This window comes from Synchiropus splendidus, chromosome 4 (assembly GCF_027744825.2).
Source record: "Synchiropus splendidus isolate RoL2022-P1 chromosome 4, RoL_Sspl_1.0, whole genome shotgun sequence".
NCBI classification, from domain to species: domain Eukaryota; kingdom Metazoa; phylum Chordata; class Actinopteri; order Syngnathiformes; family Callionymidae; genus Synchiropus; species Synchiropus splendidus.
Window position 1 is genome coordinate 27,531,968 of NC_071337.1, and position 18,649 is coordinate 27,550,616.

Consider the following 18,649-nt stretch of genomic DNA (forward strand, 5'->3'; position numbering starts at 1 on the left):
TTGAAACTGTTGTTCTACTCCGCGTCCGTAGGATGGCGACAGAGGACAAGTGTGTCGTCATCATCTGTCTGAAACACTGTGGTTGGCCACTGCTAGTATCATCTATCGACCCGCATTGATGGTAGAGGCGGTTCTCAGGCGTTAGGTCATCGATCTTGCTGAATTATCCGGAGCATCCTGATCAAGGTTCAGCACATATGGTGGAAATAATTAGCTCCACTTCTTCTCAAAACACGGGAGTTACGTTGTTTACAAAAGTATTCGGCATAAACGTGTCGTTCGTCAATCATTCAGAGTGACGTATGGATGGGGGCGGAGTGAAAACAGCGTCACTTCCGCGTCGGCCGAGGCAGCAGGAAACATCGAAGTAAGGTTGTTCATGTTTTCATCTTTATCATGTTCTCAGTTAACATGCTGCGTTCTGTCAGCACCACACCGGTGTCAAACTGCAGCCATTAAGCCGTTGACTTTTCTGCAACTTCTGTGCCGACGTATGACAAAAAGTAACCGATGCGCCTCACGAGACTCCGAGTCACGTGACGGGGGACCATCCACAGGGTCGGATTGGGACAAAATAAATGAAAAAACAAAACGGCAGGGCATTTTTAGCCCACCACAATTTCTTGATGAGATTGCGTGCCGTGCGCAGATAAAGTACAACGTACAGTACAGGTTTGAAGAGTCATCGTTTAGAAAGGCTGAGGGAAGCAAGAACGTCAATGAGAAACGTCCCAAAATTCACTCTGCATTTCATTGCTCCTTTGCATCTAATAACGTGGTTAAGTGACCAGGTAGAACAGTTAGGCCCACGCATTTTCACCTCACATGTTGGATGCTTGGACATTGCTATGCTAGTATCAACAGTGCAACATCCACAAGATAAACCCTTGCACTGTTTCTGCTGTCTGAATTCCAGCTAAAGGAATAGGTCCAAGTAGGGGATAATGTCATTGACAGCTCTTCACTCTGCCCTTCTTTCTGCAACTCCTCTCGATGGTCTTCATTGCTGCTGCCTCAGGGGTTACAACCAGACCACTAGTGGATATGGCAGCAAATGTGTCAGTCTGTAAGGACACAGTCTCACCCAGGGGAGGTGTATAGGTCCAGTTCCGCTCCGACCAGCCTGCTGTCAGTTTGAAAATGACCCACTGTTTTTGTCGCACGGGGCCCACCTGAACAATTTGACCTGTCCGATGTCACTCAAAATGTCAGTGTTTGGTGAACAGCTGGAGGGAATTGATCATTTCTGCCCGATTACTCACCCAGCCTGGCTCACACTCCCCTGATGCATGTTGTTGACGTGTTTGCAGCTGTGGCTGCTCTGCCATCATCGCCAAGTGACGTCACCGGAGGCGGGGTGTCACCAACATGGTTCACGTCTACAACTGTCACCCGTTTGCCTCCCAGAACATTGTGCAGGTCAGTTGGTCATCACAGTGATAAAGTTACTGTCGACACACCTGTAAGTCAGCAGAGCACAAAGTGCATTGAACCCCATTCATTCAGGAGACAATCAAGCGTGGCTTTCGCTTGGGCCTCTACGGATGAGTGATTCTCTGTTGTTGTGGTCAAGACGTTGTCTTCATCCCTAGGTGGATCAGGAGCCAAGTCTGATCTGCTGCGGAGGAGGAGTCTTATTTGTGGTTGCGGCTGGAGGATGTAAGGTGAATGACTACTTCTCTTGTCAATGACGACGGAAAGCTGAGGAGCTGTCACTCAACAGTGCATTCATATGTGCGTGTCAGGTGGAGGTCTTCAGCCTGCTCCAGGATGGTTGTCCCCTGGTCTGTCGGTTCTCCACCATGGGTGCCGTCCGGACTCTACGACACAGCGCCGTTGGTACGCACATGATCCACCAGACACATGACTGATCTAGTAGATCAGTAGACTTTGAGCCTGTTTGTTTTCCACTAGGTGATTATCTGGTAACCATCGAGGAGAAGAATGGTGCCACCTACCTGAGAGCCTACACCAACTGGCGCTGCCAGGTAAAACAAACTTGTTACCAAAGAAACATTTGCTCAGGATTCACCCCTCTGTTCCAGGCCGAGGAAAAGTCCCGGGTTGGCGTGCGGCTGTTGGGTCACCTGCTGCGAGGGGCCTCTCCACGAGCAGGAGCCCAGATGGAGATCATTGAGATACCCTTGTCGGAGCGACCCGTGGCTCTGAGCTGCTGCCCAATCACTGGAGACCTGCTGGTGGGCTGCATCAGCTCTCTGGTTCTGTTCACACTTCGGAGGCCGAACCAGAACAATCCGGTAAGACACATTTTACCCTCAGTTGTTACTGTGTCCAACTAAGGTCCATTTCTCAAAATGCTCAGCAGCACCTCCGGAATCCAGCTCCACAGAACCTCCAGTGTCCAGGTACAGGACCAGACCGTGCTGCCTTCCTGACTCCATTTCTGACGTTTGACCCTGATCCACAGGTTCAAACTCTTGGTTCCTGGACTTTGAACGGACAGTCATCCTGCACTTCAAAGAGACCAAGCCCACACAGGTTATTTTGAGTCCACCAGGTCAGTGATGACGCTATCAGTTTGTCTTTGACAGCAGCTTCCCTGCTTCATCACACAGGTGGCCCTATGTTCTGGGTATGTGGCGGTGCAGTCAGAGCTGGAGGTTCTGGTTCTGAAGTTGGCCTCTTCAATTGGACCTGTGAGGACGGAGGAACCAGCTGAGACGCATGGACAGGGTGAGGAAGACTTCCTGCTCATCCACAGACACCAGGAGCTTCTTGGTGATGCGGCTGAAGAGTGTGGCGTGTCCATTAGTGTGGAGTCCACAAGTCTGGAGGAGCGAGAGCAACACACACTGTCCTACCTGCTATACAGGTGTGTGCGTGTCTGTGTGCGTGTGTTCTTGTACTTCTGTTTTTGTGAGAACCTGTATGAGTTTTTAAGTGGGGACATTTTCTTCACTGTGTTCAGCCTCATTTTAAGGGTTAAATCTGCAAACTAGCTCAGTTATTATAACTGGGTTTTACTTTGGTTAAGAGTAACAGGTTGAGTTTCGTCATTTTGTTTTAGATGGTAAGGTTTAGGGGGAGAGGCTGAGGAAAGCATTATGTCATTCCTCAATAAGATAGAAAGACAAACGTGTGTGTGTGTGTGTGTGTGTGTGTGTGTGTGTGTGTGTGTGTGTGTGTGTGTGTGTGTGTGTGTGTGTGTGTGTGTGTGTGTGTGTGTGTGTGTGTGTGTGTGTGTGTGTGTGTGTGTGTGTGTGTGTGTGTGTGTGTGTGTGTGTATAGTCAGGTTTGTTCTGAACGTTCTAACTGGACGTGTCTTCAGGCGCTTCTCGCCTGACTTTTTCCAAGGATGCAGTGTGGAGGAGACTAAGCTTCACTCGCTGCAGCTCCACCCTCTGGTGACCAGTGAGTGGCGTTATCTCTCTGTGTGATGATGATGATGATGACGACAACGAAGGTGATCTGTGCAGGCCAATCCTCGGGCCAGCCAGTGTGTATCTTCTGCTTCTTCTCGCTGCCAAACTCGGGCTTCCTATACAGTCTGGGCAGCGGAGTCCAGTTGATCTCAACGTACCAGTACCCGGAGAAGGTTATCGAGGTGGTCTTGACAGACCACCTGCTGCACGTCATCACCAGGTGAGGATGGTGATGACGTGATGATTCGGTTGCAAGATGTAAATGTGGTTACGTGAGCTTGTGTCTCCAGGAACGCTCTCCAGTGCTTCACTGTACGATGTTCAGCTATTGCTGCTCGACTGCAGGATCCATACATCGACACCATGCTGAGGGTACAACCGTGTCCTTCTCTGTGTGTGCCGGCGCCATAACTCTGTGTGTGTGCAGGCCTGTCCTCCTCCCAGCCTGGACGTCTGCGCTCTGAGGATGCAGATGTTTATCGGACTCCGGTCTGTGTCTGTGTTTGGACGACATGTTGTCCTGCTCTCCACTGCAGATGCCCCCGCGGCTGAGGAGCCTGAACGTACCACACCACGGCGAGGCCTGTGAGTCCCCGACCCATGATTAGGCCACAAATGTCTGTCAATCTGTTTAACTTCCACCCTGACATATGATTCCTCTTCCTTTCTGTCTGACCTCTGACCCTTGCAGCAGGAAGTGGACTCTGTCATCTCCCAAAGAGACAAGCTCACCTGGACCTGGTTGGAACCTTTATGTGGTTGACATGGTGGCTCCAGTGGTTCTGTATCGAGAGATGGTAACACACGCACGCACGCACGCACGCATGTACGTGCAGACACACAAACACTGCCCGTGTGCACCAGGTGGACTACAGTCAGAGGTACTCTGAGTGGAATCCTCAGGCTCAGAGTCTAAGGCACCTCCTCAGTGAGGCTCATCTCCTGCTGCGCTCCTCTCTGCTGTCGGCGGACGAGGAGACGGACAAAGATGAGCTGGAGGAGGCCCTGAGGGAGAATTGCGCTCAGCTGGGGGACAGCTTCAGCAGGTGACTGCTTATGCTCCTCTGCTGTCATGACGCATGAGTTGCCATGACTTTCTGTCTGTCGTTTTCTGGGTAAGGGGTGGTGAACGGTTGTGTCACCTGGCGCTGCCTTACTACCGGATGTCTGGACTGTCCATCACGGAAGTCTTAGAGAGGAACCGTCCACTTCCCAATAGCCTCCAGTCCTTTGGTCCAGGTTTCCTGTTCTACCTGAAGCACCAGCTGCTGGAGGTCCCTCACCAGAGTCTGAGTCCGGTTCGTACCTGAACTGCGTGTTCTGTTCTGGTTTCGGACCCCTCGACATGCATGTGTTTATATTCAGGAATCAGCTGATGAGGTCGTAGACATCTTCAGTGAAGCAGAACCGTCTGAGCTGGTGCGGGTGTGCTCTAGTCCGTGCATGATCCGGGTCAATGCTGCCCGGACTCATGAGATCCTTCAACGTTTGGAGTGCACCAAAGGCGTCCAAGTGCCACTCACTGTCACCATGGCAGCTATGATGCTGCAGCTGGGTGACATCACTCGCTTCACACAGCTGATGGAGCGACATGGGGAGGTAGAGGAAGGATCAAGTCGGGAAAAGGCAGGAATGTGGAGGGTGCTTTAATGTGTATATATGTGTAGATGCAGCTGGTGTACTGCTTCATCGAGGAGCCCCGGATCTTGCTCCACAGTGGCGAACACTCACATCTGCGTCCAACTGCATTAACAGAGCAGCTTGCCGCCTCTCGGCCTGGCCTGCTGGTCGCTGCCCTGGTGGGTCTTCTAGAGAACAACAAGGTGACGTTGGAACAGCTGGATCAACTTTTCCAGGTGCGTGTGCCTCCCCGCTGTGTGTGTGTTTGCCACGAAGTCATGTCCCTGTGTCTCTCCAGGTGCTGGGCCGTTGCGACACTCTCCTAGTGGACTTCTGGGAGGCGGAGCTTGTTGCCTCGTCACAGGACACGATCATCCAGGAGCTCCTGTTCCGTCTGGCATCCGTCTACATCGACAGGCTCACCCACCCCGAAACGGCTCGCACGCACAAGTCGCTCAGGAGTGTCGACGACCTGGTGAGACCTATGCGTCCTCGTGACTTCCTGCAATGTCATGGGTTACTTCCTGTGTGTTGCAGATCAACTCGTGTGTGCACTTTGGCACGCGGCACCCGTGGCTTGCAGTGGTCAGTCCGCCAAGCGTCACACACGCCGACCAGCTGGAGGCGCTCCACAAACTGCAAGTGAGTGTTTGAGCTGAGTGATGATGTCACTGCAGTGAGTGGGATGAAGATGAGGACGATCTTGTCCACAGTCTCTCCTGTGTGGCCTGTCCCTGCCTCTGCCCTTGGTCTGCCCCCTGCTGGACGGATTGTCTGATGAAAGTCTGTGGGGCTTCAGTCTGCAGCTTCTGTGCGCTGCCAGTCGAGGGCAGCATGAGCTCTGCATTGAGAAGCTTCTTCAGCGCTGCCCGCAAGCCCTGATTGCCTACGCTGACCACCATCTGACTGCTGCCCACACGGTAGGACCACACCCAGATCTGGAGCCAGTCTGTGTAGACAAGTCTACATGTGTGCACGTGTGTGCCCAGGCTCTGTGGTGGCAGAAGTTACTTCCGGAACTCTGTGGACGACTCAGAAGCGCGTGTGACAACGACATCCTGCTGGCTGCTCTACAAGGTTTGTGTGTGAGGGTGCGAGTGTGAGAACCATCATCAAGTCTGTCGTGTTTCCAGAAACACTGGCGGTTGTTGCGACGGAGAAGAGTCCTGCTGAGTTTTTGGAGCTTATACCGGATGATGGCGACGCCGCTTACTTCCTGCCGCACCTGCTGTCCTGCAACCTGAGACACCAGCTGACATGACAGACATTATCATCACATCGGCTACTGTTCTTTTGTTATCTACTGTGACAAAGAGTATATAAAAGTAAAATTCTGCCTCATCATTGAGTTCAGCTGTTGTTTACGCTTCTCAATCCTCTTGTTATTGCAACTCACAGCTCAAGTGTTTATTTATAAATGGTATGACTCCAGACTGGACAACGTATGTCGAAACTTTCAGGGCTGGTCAGGCTGGTCTATCGGTTCGTTTGGAGTTATGTAGTACATACAAACATCTTCTGTTAAACAGCGCTTCGTCCTGTTCAGGGTGGTGGGGAGTGCTGGAGCATATCTCAGTGGTCATTGGTTGCCAGTCCATCACAGGGCACACACACCATTTACACCCACACGGAGGGCAATTTGAGGAGTGTCCAACTAACCTAGTGAGCATGTCTTTGGGCTGTGGAAAGAAACCCGGAGGAAACTCACGCAGGCACAGAGACAGCATGCAAACTCCACCCAGTAAGGTCCAGAGCAGGATTGAACCAGCAGTGCTAGCTAATGCGCAACTGTGCCACCTGTAGTTACGAGTTCGCCTTTTTTTTGCCCCACTAGGCACGTCTGGTTGCTGTGGTTAAAACAGGCAGAAAACTAACCTTTGGATTTCATTACACAAAACATACAATCGAAACACAGTAATAAATTAATGTGACCATATGAACCACTTTGTACCACTACTCCAATCTGCTGTCTGTTCGGGCACATTGCACTTGAAATATTTAATCAGTAATATATTGACAAAATATGTGAAGAACCATGATAGTAGGTTCAAAAAATGTGGATGCAAATGACTGGCATCACAGAGGTTTGCCGTCTCTAGTTTGTTCCTGTGATGAAATGCCAGACAGGAACCGCTGAGCCAGCTGACGGCCCATGAGTGAGACCAAGTGAGACTCCTCCTGCAGCTTGTTGACCAAAATTGACGCAAAATGAACTCATCAGTAATTGAAGATGAAATATTAAAATCTATTAACGTGTCATTTTGGTGACAAGCAATAGTGGTGATGTGATCACAATACTTATTTCTGTGACAATACCTTCTTGTTGATTTTTCAGCATCTCAACAGCAAAAACCACTTTCTTTCAATGATGAATATAATAGTTACAGGTCTAGGGTGACTGTCCTGGTCTGTCTCCAAAGCTGCCAGAGTCCGGTCTAAGTCGTCCGGTGGAAGAAATGACATCACGCCATTCTGTTTGAGAAAGTGTTCTTTACTTGGGGAGTCATGATGGAGGGGGGTTGGAACAATTACCGTCACACAGATGGAGGTAGTTGTTTTTAAAAAGGTAGTTCAATCGACCGGAGAAAGAGTCCTCACAACGGCATATATATTTTATCGACATCAAGACTCGAGAGTAACGAACGCTTCATCCATACGTCGCTTGCTCCTCACCTGCTGTGGTCAATGCGCCGCCTACCCACCAGACTCTCAGCCAATCAGAAGGCAGAGCTGGGGTCATAGAAGGGGGCGCGCAGCAGGCCCAGGTGCGAGAAGTCGGTTCATCAACTGCAGAGAGGAGGTGACGTGGGAAGTGCTCGGTTTTGTGAAGATGCTGGAGAAGAAGGTTTTGGTGATCACAGAGAACATCGAGATGGACTTGCTGTCCTCGGAGTCCCGGCTACTGACGTCAGTCCAGAAGACGCTGCACCCCGTCCAGGTGCGTTTACCACCGCGGGTGTTAGAGACCACACTGAAGCTCGTTTCTGCAACTTTGTTTTCACCTTCCGACTCTGGTGCTCCGGCCCCAGGAGCGGCGGGAACATCCTCCGGCGCTGGACGTCGCAGAAGCCCAGAGCCCGGTCCAGCCGGGACACCCTGCCCAGCTCACCACCCCAGAGGACCCGGACCCGCTCGAATGCACGGAGGAGATAGAAATCGAGATGGAGGTGAGCGAGGGAGCGAGCGAGCGAGGGCTGAGTTGGAGCGAGAACGTACTCACAAGCGCGCATGTTCCTTAGGTGTTCCCGCCGCTCCGGATCTCGGAGAGCGAGCTGGTGGAGGTCCAATCAGAGCATTCGAGCATCATCAGCGTGGTAACTGTCCATCAAAGAAGATTAGATCAATCAACGACGTTGAACAGATCACCCCTGTGCACGCGCGCACGCACACTTGTGGACAGAGAGCTGATTGGTGGTGAAGTTTGTCAACACGTTGAGTGTCTGTTGGGGTACTGGAGAGTCTTGTGACCATGAGTGATTGCTGAAGTTGAACCTTGATCACATCATCTGGTGTTAGTTGGTCTCAGCACCAGCATCAGCATCGCCAGTGTAGACCCAGTCGGCAGTCCACGTCAACAGAAAAATATGAGCTCACATCTTTGCAGCCACCATTTACACAGGCGTGTAAGTGAATGCTCGTTCAAAAAAGTTTTTTGCAATTGATGGCTCTAATTGTCCGAAACTTCATTCCAACCGGGGACACAATTCTGGCTCAATATGAACGGAGGGAGCGATTCCCATTGACCTAAACGGCTGAAAAGGGGGTCAAAATTCCAACGGGGGTCAGGGGAGAGGTGGATATGCCGCTGGAGACCCCAGGACTGTACTCCGCCACACTTCCCTTGCTAAAAATGCTTGCGCCCATTTATCACAGTTGACAGACTCTGAACAGGTCTACAGTGAGGTTGTGGTTCTCAGTGAGGTTGCTCTTTTCTGGTGTCGTCAGAAGCCTGACCTCGTGGCTCTCTTCAGCTCTCTGTCCACTCTCTGGCAGCATGCTGGGGGCGCCCGGCGGAGCGAGGTGCTGCGCCTGCTTGGCTCATCTCGAACGAGCCGGATGAGTGGTACCTGTGGTCACATGATCTTATTGTCACATGACTGGCCGCAGACTGACGGTTTAACACCAAAGTGTCATCGTGTGCACTGGCGGCGCCGGACCCCTCAGACCAGTCGACTGGCAGTCAAAGATGTGGTGTGTCTTCCTGCAGATTATGACATGGAGCGTTTGGACAGGTGGGTGTGACCATGTGACATGTGGTGGTCTGGTGGTATGATGTTGATGAAGTCTCTCTGTCCTCAGAGTCCAGGGGAGAGAGCGAGCGCTCTCTGCTGTAGCTCTGACGGCTCGTGTCACCATCGACAGGACCTGGTCAGCTGATCAGGTGGAGAGTCGCCTGACCGCAATCTTTGCTGGAGAGAGGCCACGAAACGCACCCAGACGCCGCCTCACCTTCCTCCAGGTGCGTTTGTCACGTTTGTTTTGATGACCCGACGGTTGTCCTGACTGTGTGTGCCCTCTCAGTGTGTACCAGGGTCCCGGGTCCTCTTCGTCCCACAAACACCCGCGAGCGGCTGGACCGGGGACCAGGTCTTGAGGATTTCAGCGTTCAGTGTTCTGTATGTTGTCTGTCACTACGACGGCCAACAGGTGACCCCCCCCAGCTGCTGACATCTTGAAAAGGATGCTGACTGTTTGGATGTTGTACTTTTATTGAAATAAATACCTTGTAGACATTTCCAGGTTGATTCTTGAAAAAATGGACTGCAGTCAGGCAAACATGGTCAGAAAGAGGTTCCAGGAAACTGCATGCATATACGAAGTGAAAGATTCAATGTGAGTTAGATTTAAAAAAAGAAAAAATGCAGAGTCGATTTTAATTTAATGTTCATTAATTACCAGATATCTGGCTATTCCGGAGGCTAACGAGTGCTGCAGTACACTACACTGTTGCAGAGTAATTTCAAGTGCTGAAGCTAAGAAGAAATTCTCCCTGTGTTAATTTAACATGAAACCATAATGCATACATGATTAATGAAATGTATTAATGAAATTAATAAAGCCGAGGTGACCAAAGAGTGATCCCCTCCCTTCCAAGTATAAGTCAACAATTCCACATCCTGGAATTCAGTTGCTTAACCCAAAAACACAAACTCTGACTCCGTAAACAAGGGAAATGTATTTTTATTGAAAATTGTATGTATGTGTGTGTGTATCGCTAAGTGTTGAGACTGTACTCCTGCTTGAAACAACATGGCCGACAGACGGCGTTGACCAGGCCGCTGACCAGTTGCACCATACACACAATGAACTCCAGCAACGCCACACACACCAAGACACATGCCAGCATTGTGTTCCACTCCACGACGTGTAGAGGCTGCAGGCACTGAGACCAGGAGTCTGGCCGGAAGAGGTACCTGCAGACACACGTATGAGTGTCAGGTACACTGACAAGTGTGCTTGCGTCTGTTGAGTCCTACCGCCCCCGCTGGTCTGCGAAAGGGTAGGTCCAGCCCAGGGAGGTGAAACACTGTGGTCCCTGTAGCAGGATCAGCCCTGAGATGATGAAGCAGTAACCAGAACCAAGCAAACCCAGCAGAGCTGCAAGGGCAGAGCCACACATCTGGATTGCACACACACACACAGGGAGTCAAGGGTGATGAGAAAATAAACACATAACCAAAGTCGAAGAGACCTGACAGACCATCAGTGTGTCAGTCCAGCAGCAACCACATCTGCCTAGAGAGACGAAGACTGTGGCAGGAACCAGCATCTGGACCACCGATCAGGGAGGGGTGATGGTCAACAATTGCAAGAGCAGTACTGACAGAACAGCAGGTCATGTGACTTGACTGACCGATTGGGTAATTGAGTGGTCATGTGATTTTTTTGTTCATTGAGCTCAATAATAATCGGGTAGATTCTGAGAAACAAAGAGAAGACTGTGCTGGTACGGGATTAGCACACACACACTTCAGGCACACACACACACACACGCATTAACAAACATTGACATTATTTGCTGATTAATAATTTTTTTCTCGTTCGTTAAATGAATTTGAATAAAAACAGCTTGAGAGAACAAACGTTTTGGAAGAAAACTGTGTGTACTCACCAGCAGCCCCCCTCCTCCAAGACCCCCCCAGTACCAGATGTAGCTGGACACTCGGTCCTGCTGGACGTACGACACCTCGCCCATGGGGAAGAGCAGCAGGAGGTTGGCCAGCATGCAGACCAGAGCGAGCGGTAGCAGAACCAGACCCAGAGACCGGGCCAGAACCAGCGAGCAGCACATCCTGACAAAGTCACACACACACACTTACACACCACGGCCTGATCGCAGGAGAGCGAGAGGAGGGGCGAGCTGCGAGGAAGAACGCGCACATGAGCATGTGTGTTCTTGAAAGACAACATTTGAGTTTAGATGTTTATTGTGAGAAACACAAATGTTAGACAACAAAAGCAGAATTAGGTCCCTGACTGGTATTGCAGGGTGATGACGTCATCACTGGCAGGTGGGAAGATCCATGTGACCATTCAAACAGCGTTGACGCGCGTCTCCGTGCATTCGCCCTCGAGTGCACATAAACTCGATCTCATCGTCATGTGCTGAGTACAACTTGTCGTCTCTTGTGTAGCGAAAGGTGATATGACGTTGGTTCATGATGTCGCGATCCACTGTGCACGGTTCTGTCCGGAGGAGAACAGCAGTAAAGTGAAACTGCGCAAGTGTGTGCACGTGTGTGTGTGACTCACTCAGACACTTCATGTCTCCTTGCCACTCGCCGCTCACACATGTCTTCATTGGGCTGCCCTCCATGACGTAGTACGACTGGCACGCCATCTCCACCCGGTCCAGGTGTTCGTATTCAGACTTCAGCGAGCCCTTCACATCGCCGTCCAGCAGAGTGGGTTGACTCCGACAGTTCTCTGTAGCCGCTGCCATGTATGAATGCACAAGGAGACGTGAACACCCACCAACAATGCACCAAATACATGCTACACTGTGGTAAATGACCTCCACAGGTGGGAAAGGAGGCGCTCCATTTGCCATTGTGCTGACACACCACTTCGCTCGCCCCTCTGATGTTGTGACCTCGTATACGGCAGTGGAACTGGACCTTCTCACCCCTTTTGACATACGCATCGAGGTTGTGTGACACCAGCTGAACGCTGTCGGCAACACCTGTTAGCTGACATGGCTCTGTGCACAAAAGGAATGACTCAGCAGGAAAAATGAAACTTGAGCTTATCTGTCTCATGAGGCAACATTTGTCCTACACAGCCATCTCAGATCATCTGCACCACGCAGCTCGGCCGTTTATCTGATGACTCAGCAGGTTTTCTGGACACTCCTGACCCAGCACGTGTTTTAGGTGAGGACTCACCTGAGCAGGAAGGCACTGGTTCGCTCCACCTTCCAGATGGTAAACACTTAATCTCCTCTGCTCCGTCCACATAGGACCCGTTCTCACAATCAAAGCGCAGTTTTTGTCCATGATGAATAGTGCCGTGTTCATTCGGGAGGACAGAGACCCGCAGACGAGGATCCATCTTCTCAGTAGCACAAGGTACATCTGCGGTAGAGATACACAGAACAACACGAGATGCAGGACCAGCACAGAGATCACACCTGATGTTACCTTCACAGGTGGGAAACTGGTGGTCCCAGCGTCCATCCAGTTTACAGATCAGGTCGGCGCTCCCATTGAGAACCTTCCCAGGAAGCTTGCAGCTGAAGCGGAGCCAATGACCCGGGGCAATGCTGCCCTCCGCCTCTGGCAAATTGATCACCACCATGTTCTGATCCAGAGTGGGCAGGTGACAGGTTGTGGCTGAACAGTCAGAGAGAACTGGGGTTCAGTTCAGAACCAAACAAGGCAATCTTGCTGCTTGGACTGACCTTCACACACTGGGACGCTGTTCGTCCACTTGCCCTGCAGACATGTTCTGTTGTCTACGCGGCTGACCATCTCAAACCTGAAGCACACGTACACATAAACACGATACACCACGCCCAAGAACTGAAGTTGCGCACGAAGGTAGATGGTCTCTGTACCCCTCATTACAGAAGTACTGCACAGTAGTCTCAGAGTCTGTTAGGAACCGATAGTTTCCATTGGTCGTCCCCTCAGGAGGTGCACATGGCTTTGCTGCAAACACAGAAACACAAAGTCAGTCAGACTTGCAGTCCGAGCGAGACGTCACACGGGTTCACATGTGTGGACCGTCCCTGACCAACATCGTGTTCGACTCCAAAACCAACAGGACTCAATATGTCCCCTCAAGCCTCTCGGCCACACATCTTCACTTGCACCATGTGCGACATGCCATAAAGACAGGAAAATTGGTGTCACCATGCGCCAAAGCGCCAGTCCTCAGCACTCATGTTTGCCATATGGAGGCTCTCTCTCAGGACGGAGGTAAAACTGCAACAGAAGCGTGTGCAAAGCTAGGAGTGGCGACAGTCGAGACAAAAATTACAGCACAACAAACTTGATGGTGGAGTGCGGTGCTGTCCAAGGTTTGGAGACACATTTGTAACCGTGCTATCAGCGATCAGCGGTGAGCGTGCTTACATGAGCTGATCTAAAAGCATCAGGTGATGTGTTGTTTTTATGTGTCATCCAAAGTAAATCTTCCAGGCTTCAGTGTTGGTATTAATAATAGACGTGACAAAGTCGTCTTGAGCGAAGGGGCAGATTCTACCCAACCTACGATTCTACCTCTGATGTGCTGCCTCATTCCTCTACCTGCACAGCGGTGATGTCCCATTTTCTTCAGTACTCCGTCTGGCCAGCTGATGGCGACATTCACAGAAGTTGAAGTTGTTGTTTGAAGGCTGAAATCACCCTCCGTCAAACACTAGTGTGAGCGGCCGAAAACCTCAGCGTCGTATTGTCCTTTGTCGAGCAGCATTCGTCCCAAATGGCAACTAGACAGCGGTCTGTTTCAACATTGTTCCGTACATTTTGACCTCAGCTGTCTATTGTTTACACACGGACTGCGCGCCTGCTTGAGAAATCTGGGGCAAAATCCAGCTCTACAGGCTGACTCCAGTCCACAGCCAAAACCCTCTTTGCTTGTGTCCACATCTCAGATTTCTCAGCCAAGCAGACTTTGACCTGAGACAATGTCCGGAGTGTGACAACCCCCTTAGGTTCATACACGCACTCATTGAACACACACACACACACACACACACACACACTGGGGACAGTCCAGGTTTTCTCTACCCAACAGATGATGGGAACCTTTGTGATTGCCAGGACAGTGGCAAGTTCCCGTAAAGACTGGAGTTGGTCCAAGGTGATCACCCACCTCAGCATGGATGTGCGATGTGACATCGCTTTGTGCTTTCCTGCGTAAATAAATGGGCAGGAATTTTGTCACTGTGTTTGAGAGTGTGTGAGTTTGAGACACTTGAGTCCTGAGTCCACAAGCCTGCGGTGACATGAGGTTGCATGACTGTTGCTTTCAAACTCTTGAGACATTGTAGTCTCTGATGAACGCTTCAAGACAAGCATCATCCATCTATCCTTCCTTCATCTATCCATGATTTGTCATTAATCCACATTCATTGATCCATCTATTGCCCATCCGTAATACATGACAAAGAAGTGACCGTGTAAAGGCCAGACAGACAAGTATCCTTTGCCAAGCTCGATTCCACCTTGTCCCCCATGTACCTTCACAGTCAATAGGCTGTGTCCAGCTGCCCTGGTCACACATGGCAGATCCTCCGGCCTTGTTTCCTGGTGTTACACACCGGTAGTCCACTACCTCACCTTGGAGGTAGCGCTCTTGATCCGGGTGGAAGGTCATTGTTGGCTGCTCCTCCATGGGTTTGAAACAGAATGCTGAAAGGTAGAAGGCAAGATGACGTGTAATGTTAGACCACGGGTCAGGAACCTATGGCTCGCAAGCCACATGAGGCTCTTTCGACAAGGAGTCTGGCCGTTTGAACGAAATCTGAGGGCAAAATACCATTAGAACAAACCGCAGTTTCTCTGACTTCTTTCTAATGTAACCATTCTGTCTGCCACCGTAACAAAGGAAGTAGCGTGTGCAGTGCCATTACCCTCAACAGCAAGCTCAGCAGCAATGACTTCCCATGATGCTCTGCAGCACAGTCAAGCAATCACAGTCGATTAAATTCTGGAATTTTGCAAGCAATCCAGCTGCATGCTGCCAAGATTGCGCCTTGTCACATGACCAATGAACTTACAGGTGTTTTATTGACATTAAAGGGCTAAAATGCGTTGTGTTCAGACTACTTCTGATCCCTTCTCTTCTGTTCCTGCAGCGCTATGCTGCTCAGCTGACTGGCTGTAGAGGTGGAGCCATTTTGTAGCGTTCAACCACTGTGATTGGTTGAATGGACTGTGACGCATCTTGGGAGTAACTCAGTTTTGTTGGTTGCCAACCCCTGTGTTAGACATACCCAGTAGAGGAGCAACTTCCCAAGTCTGTCTCACCTGTGCATTTGATGTTGCTTGGCTCCCACTTCCCAGATGTGCATTGGATCTGGTCTTGTCCCTCCAATGTGAACTTGTCCCGGCAGCGATACGTGACAGTGGAATTCCACTGATATTTGTTCTGGTACGGAGTGGTGATGATGGCATCCTTGACTTGGGGCGGGGCACCGCACAGCTCGGCCTTATCTGGCACATGGGTGAAACAAGTCAGGCACTACAGTGACCGCCAGATGCGGGTCATGTGACTCACTTGGACAAATGTTTTGGATAGGGATCCCGTCAGAATCCCAGGTTCCTTTCAGGCAGCTGAGATGACCGGCCGCACCCGGGCTTCCATCTCGACAAGTGATCAGGGCAACATCCTCATGCTCCATCACTCCGGTCTTCACACTGACATCAGCATTTGGAACTTCCGGAACATCACCGCAGACTCGCTGGTCTGCAGCAGAACAACAAGAGTTATGGACACTGGATATTGTCAGTAGACTCTAAGATGGTCTCACCAATGCAGTGCTCCAGTCCCAGCCACACACCACTGGTACACTCAGCCACACCCCAGGACGCCCCGCTGAGAAGCTTGAACCCCTGATGGCAAGTGAAATACACCTCTTCACCCGCAGTCTGCACAGTAAACCCATTCTTCACTTTGGGTTTGGGACACGAGGGCGAAGGTGGCGGCTGAGTGGGGAGCTCCTCTACTGGGCGTGGGTTCTCCAGCGGGCAGGGGTGTGTACCTAACCAGCCCTGCCGTGTGCATCTCAGGGTGAATTGCCTATGATCGTGCCTGCACTTAAATGTGGCTTGGTCATCAAAGTAGACCTTCCTTATCCAGTAATTTACAGCATCTGCGTTCTGGACTTCAGCAACATTACAAGCCCTTTCTGTAGAACAATATCCATGAGTCATATTAGAGAAACATTGTGGAGGCATCATCATTCAGTTGTGCTCCGTCTCACCTTCACAGGGTGGATCTGGCTTCCACCCGTCTCGGGTACACGTCAGTCCAGGGGCATCGTCAGTCTTATAAAAACCACCGTCGCATTGGTACCTGACTCGAGCACCAAGAGTTAACCTCGGAACCCAGTACACGGACCACCAGGAAACGTGTCTGGGCCTGTGATTTGGACAAGTGACCTCTGGTGAAAGAGAACAATTTGTTTTGTGACGTTGTCTTTGCAGGAACAGGTCCCAGTCTTACCAAGACACTTAGGTGTAATGCTCCATTTCCCATTATCCTGGCAGGTGGACACAGTTGAGGTGGTGTGCTTGTCTATGATCCAAAAGTCCTCCTCACACGTGATGGTTACCGACTCACCGATGGCGAAGGCACTGGTGAAGCTTGGCACAAAGCTTGTTCCTATGGTCCCTGACAGGTCTATCCTACACCGAATCGCTGAGAATGTGACATAAAGATCGCACGTCACGAAACGCCAGTGGCAGAAACAAAAAACAGGGACCTACGTTCACAGGCGGGGGTCGGGCTCCAGTCAGCTCTCAATCCCATTTTCTTGCATTTGGAAGGTCGAGCGTCCAACGGCTGGAATTGAGGGTTACATCTGAAGTCCAGTTCATGGTGCTCTGGATATGCAGAGTGGTCTCGGACCACCTGACCATTCTCGATGACGGGCGCTTGACAGCTGACCACTGTTATATGACATACAAAATCCTGAGTGACCATCCACCCTCAACCCACACTTTCCTCTTGAAGGATGGATTAATAACATTGAATCAACGGACCTTTGCAAATGGGAGGACGTCCTGACCACCGACCCGTTTCATCACAAAAGATCTCTCCCTTACCGTCCAGCATGTGAGTGCTGGATTTGCAGCTGAATCGTAGCACATTCCCAAAGTTGGCCTCCTCCAGGTTTCCTGTCACAAGGACCCCATCGTCCAGTCGGAGCAAAGGACACTGGACGGCTAGGCAAACAAACTTTGTTGGAATCAATTTATTTCTCACCATCAATGTTCATGTGTTCACAAGGGCTTACGTTCACAGACAGGCACAACACCATCCCAGCCCTCCGACACACAGCGGCGATAGTTGATCCGACTCACCATCTGATAACTGAGAAAGAAACTGTCACGCTACTGTGTCCTACCACACATCTTTCTCACAACTGGCGGTCTATCCTGTGTTTCTGTGTGTCAATTTGCCAACTAGATCTGCAGTCAACACACCTTCTAGTCTGACTGTATACCAACCTACCTTATTATAAAATGAGGACCCAACCTGTCCACCATTCCACCTCTCAACCATCCACTAACCCGCCTGCCTTACCCTTTGTTGCAGGTGTAGATGACTTTGGAGCCAAAGACAAAGTCTTCTCCCTCCAGGTGGAAGTCTGCAAACTGGGCGTCACCCGGGTGACCGCAGGGCCTGGCTGTAAAAACAGGTTGAATGTCAGGCATTTTGACAGGTGTGGGAAAATGTGAGGGTAAAAACTCACGTTGACATTTGGAGCCACGAGACTTCCAGGTTCCATCGTCACAAATGAGTTTGAAGAAACCCGAGTGTCCGACCACACAGTTGACCCGGATCTGCCTCTCTGATGGGTAACTGTCCTGCAGCCCTGATGTGTCAAACTTGGAGTCGTACAGTGTCCCATTCAGGAAGTCTGCGAGGAGGCAGCCTAACCAAGACGACTTGTTAGTCTGTGCGCGTGTTTGCAAATATAAATGTGTGTGTGTGTGTGTGTGTATACCTTTACGGTCGCCCCTGACCTGAGACACAGCCACGGTCCCACAAAGAAGCACACACACCATCAGCCTCATTTTGGGTTTCTGAGTTTCTGAGCTGCAGGAGTTGTTGCATAGTTGGATGGATCAATGATTGACGGCTGGTGACTGCCCACTGTCAGGAAATGACTTTATCCCCCGCATGTTTCCAAATGTCTGTTAATGGATGACTTAAATCAATGAAGTCAACAAAAGATGCTACTCAAAAAGTGTCCGTGTTTGTAGTTGTGTGTGTGAGTAATTCTATGTGCGTGTGCCTGTGTTTGTAGTCAAGTGGGTCAGAGTTGTGTCTATAGTTGTGTGTGCCTGGCTGTGTCAGTGTAGTTGTGCTGTGTGTGCATTCATTTGGATGCGCTACTGTGTGTGTAGGTGTGGTTTTGTGTGCAGCTTATATTTGCATTGTGTATAGTGTGCATGGGTGTATGAGTATTC

At 50.6% G+C, this 18,649-nt stretch overlaps 4 protein-coding genes across 6 annotated transcripts; 2 read left to right on the top strand and 2 right to left on the bottom strand.

Moving 5' to 3' along the window:
• The first annotated feature begins 124 nt into the window (after window positions 1-124).
• On the top strand, window positions 125-6,431 carry hps3 (HPS3 biogenesis of lysosomal organelles complex 2 subunit 1). 2 transcript variants are annotated; one of them, XM_053862480.1, is made up of 23 exons: window positions 125-372; window positions 1,311-1,419; window positions 1,593-1,664; window positions 1,746-1,839; window positions 1,915-1,988; window positions 2,046-2,258; window positions 2,324-2,366; window positions 2,429-2,499; window positions 2,577-2,833; window positions 3,290-3,372; window positions 3,438-3,603; window positions 3,674-3,755; window positions 3,811-3,968; window positions 4,075-4,180; window positions 4,248-4,429; window positions 4,504-4,681; window positions 4,749-4,982; window positions 5,051-5,239; window positions 5,302-5,478; window positions 5,541-5,645; window positions 5,717-5,923; window positions 5,993-6,080; window positions 6,137-6,431. In XM_053862480.1, exons 2-23 carry the CDS (start codon window positions 1,369-1,371, stop codon window positions 6,262-6,264), a joined length of 2,958 nt encoding a protein of 985 aa, XP_053718455.1. In that variant the 5' UTR covers window positions 125-372; window positions 1,311-1,368; the 3' UTR covers window positions 6,265-6,431. The 2 variants fall into 2 exon arrangements, with proteins under 2 accessions (XP_053718455.1, XP_053718456.1); XM_053862481.1 differs by lacking the exons at window positions 4,248-4,429; window positions 4,504-4,681; window positions 4,749-4,982.
• Window positions 6,432-7,770: 1,339 nt separating this feature from the next.
• On the top strand, window positions 7,771-9,693 carry LOC128757918 (uncharacterized). 2 transcript variants are annotated; one of them, XM_053863555.1, is made up of 6 exons: window positions 7,771-7,941; window positions 8,033-8,170; window positions 8,243-8,317; window positions 8,997-9,235; window positions 9,303-9,462; window positions 9,525-9,693. In XM_053863555.1, exons 1-6 carry the CDS (start codon window positions 7,834-7,836, stop codon window positions 9,669-9,671), a joined length of 867 nt encoding a protein of 288 aa, XP_053719530.1. In that variant the 5' UTR covers window positions 7,771-7,833; the 3' UTR covers window positions 9,672-9,693. The 2 variants fall into 2 exon arrangements, with proteins under 2 accessions (XP_053719530.1, XP_053719531.1); XM_053863556.1 differs by having other exon boundaries at window positions 9,111-9,235.
• A 460-nt stretch (window positions 9,694-10,153) lies between these two features.
• tm4sf18 (transmembrane 4 L six family member 18) lies at window positions 10,154-11,399 on the bottom strand. The gene is made up of 4 exons (XM_053861287.1): window positions 11,116-11,399; window positions 10,705-10,773; window positions 10,481-10,623; window positions 10,154-10,417 (listed from the first exon to the last, which is right to left on the bottom strand). The coding sequence occupies exons 1-4, from the start codon at window positions 11,293-11,295 to the stop codon at window positions 10,219-10,221; spliced, it is 591 nt and encodes a 196-aa protein (XP_053717262.1). The 5' UTR covers window positions 11,296-11,399; the 3' UTR covers window positions 10,154-10,218.
• Window positions 11,400-11,413: 14 nt separating this feature from the next.
• Window positions 11,414-18,640, bottom strand: LOC128756722 (complement factor H-like). The gene is made up of 19 exons (XM_053861285.1): window positions 18,184-18,640; window positions 17,929-18,111; window positions 17,760-17,862; window positions 17,470-17,546; window positions 17,216-17,398; window positions 16,940-17,122; window positions 16,677-16,871; window positions 16,435-16,614; window positions 15,982-16,359; window positions 15,729-15,917; window positions 15,479-15,664; window positions 14,690-14,860; window positions 13,060-13,153; window positions 12,904-12,980; window positions 12,644-12,835; window positions 12,389-12,577; window positions 12,019-12,204; window positions 11,757-11,939; window positions 11,414-11,690 (listed from the first exon to the last, which is right to left on the bottom strand). The coding sequence occupies exons 1-19, from the start codon at window positions 18,251-18,253 to the stop codon at window positions 11,506-11,508; spliced, it is 3,204 nt and encodes a 1,067-aa protein (XP_053717260.1). The 5' UTR covers window positions 18,254-18,640; the 3' UTR covers window positions 11,414-11,505.
• Window positions 18,641-18,649: the final 9 nt, after the last annotated feature.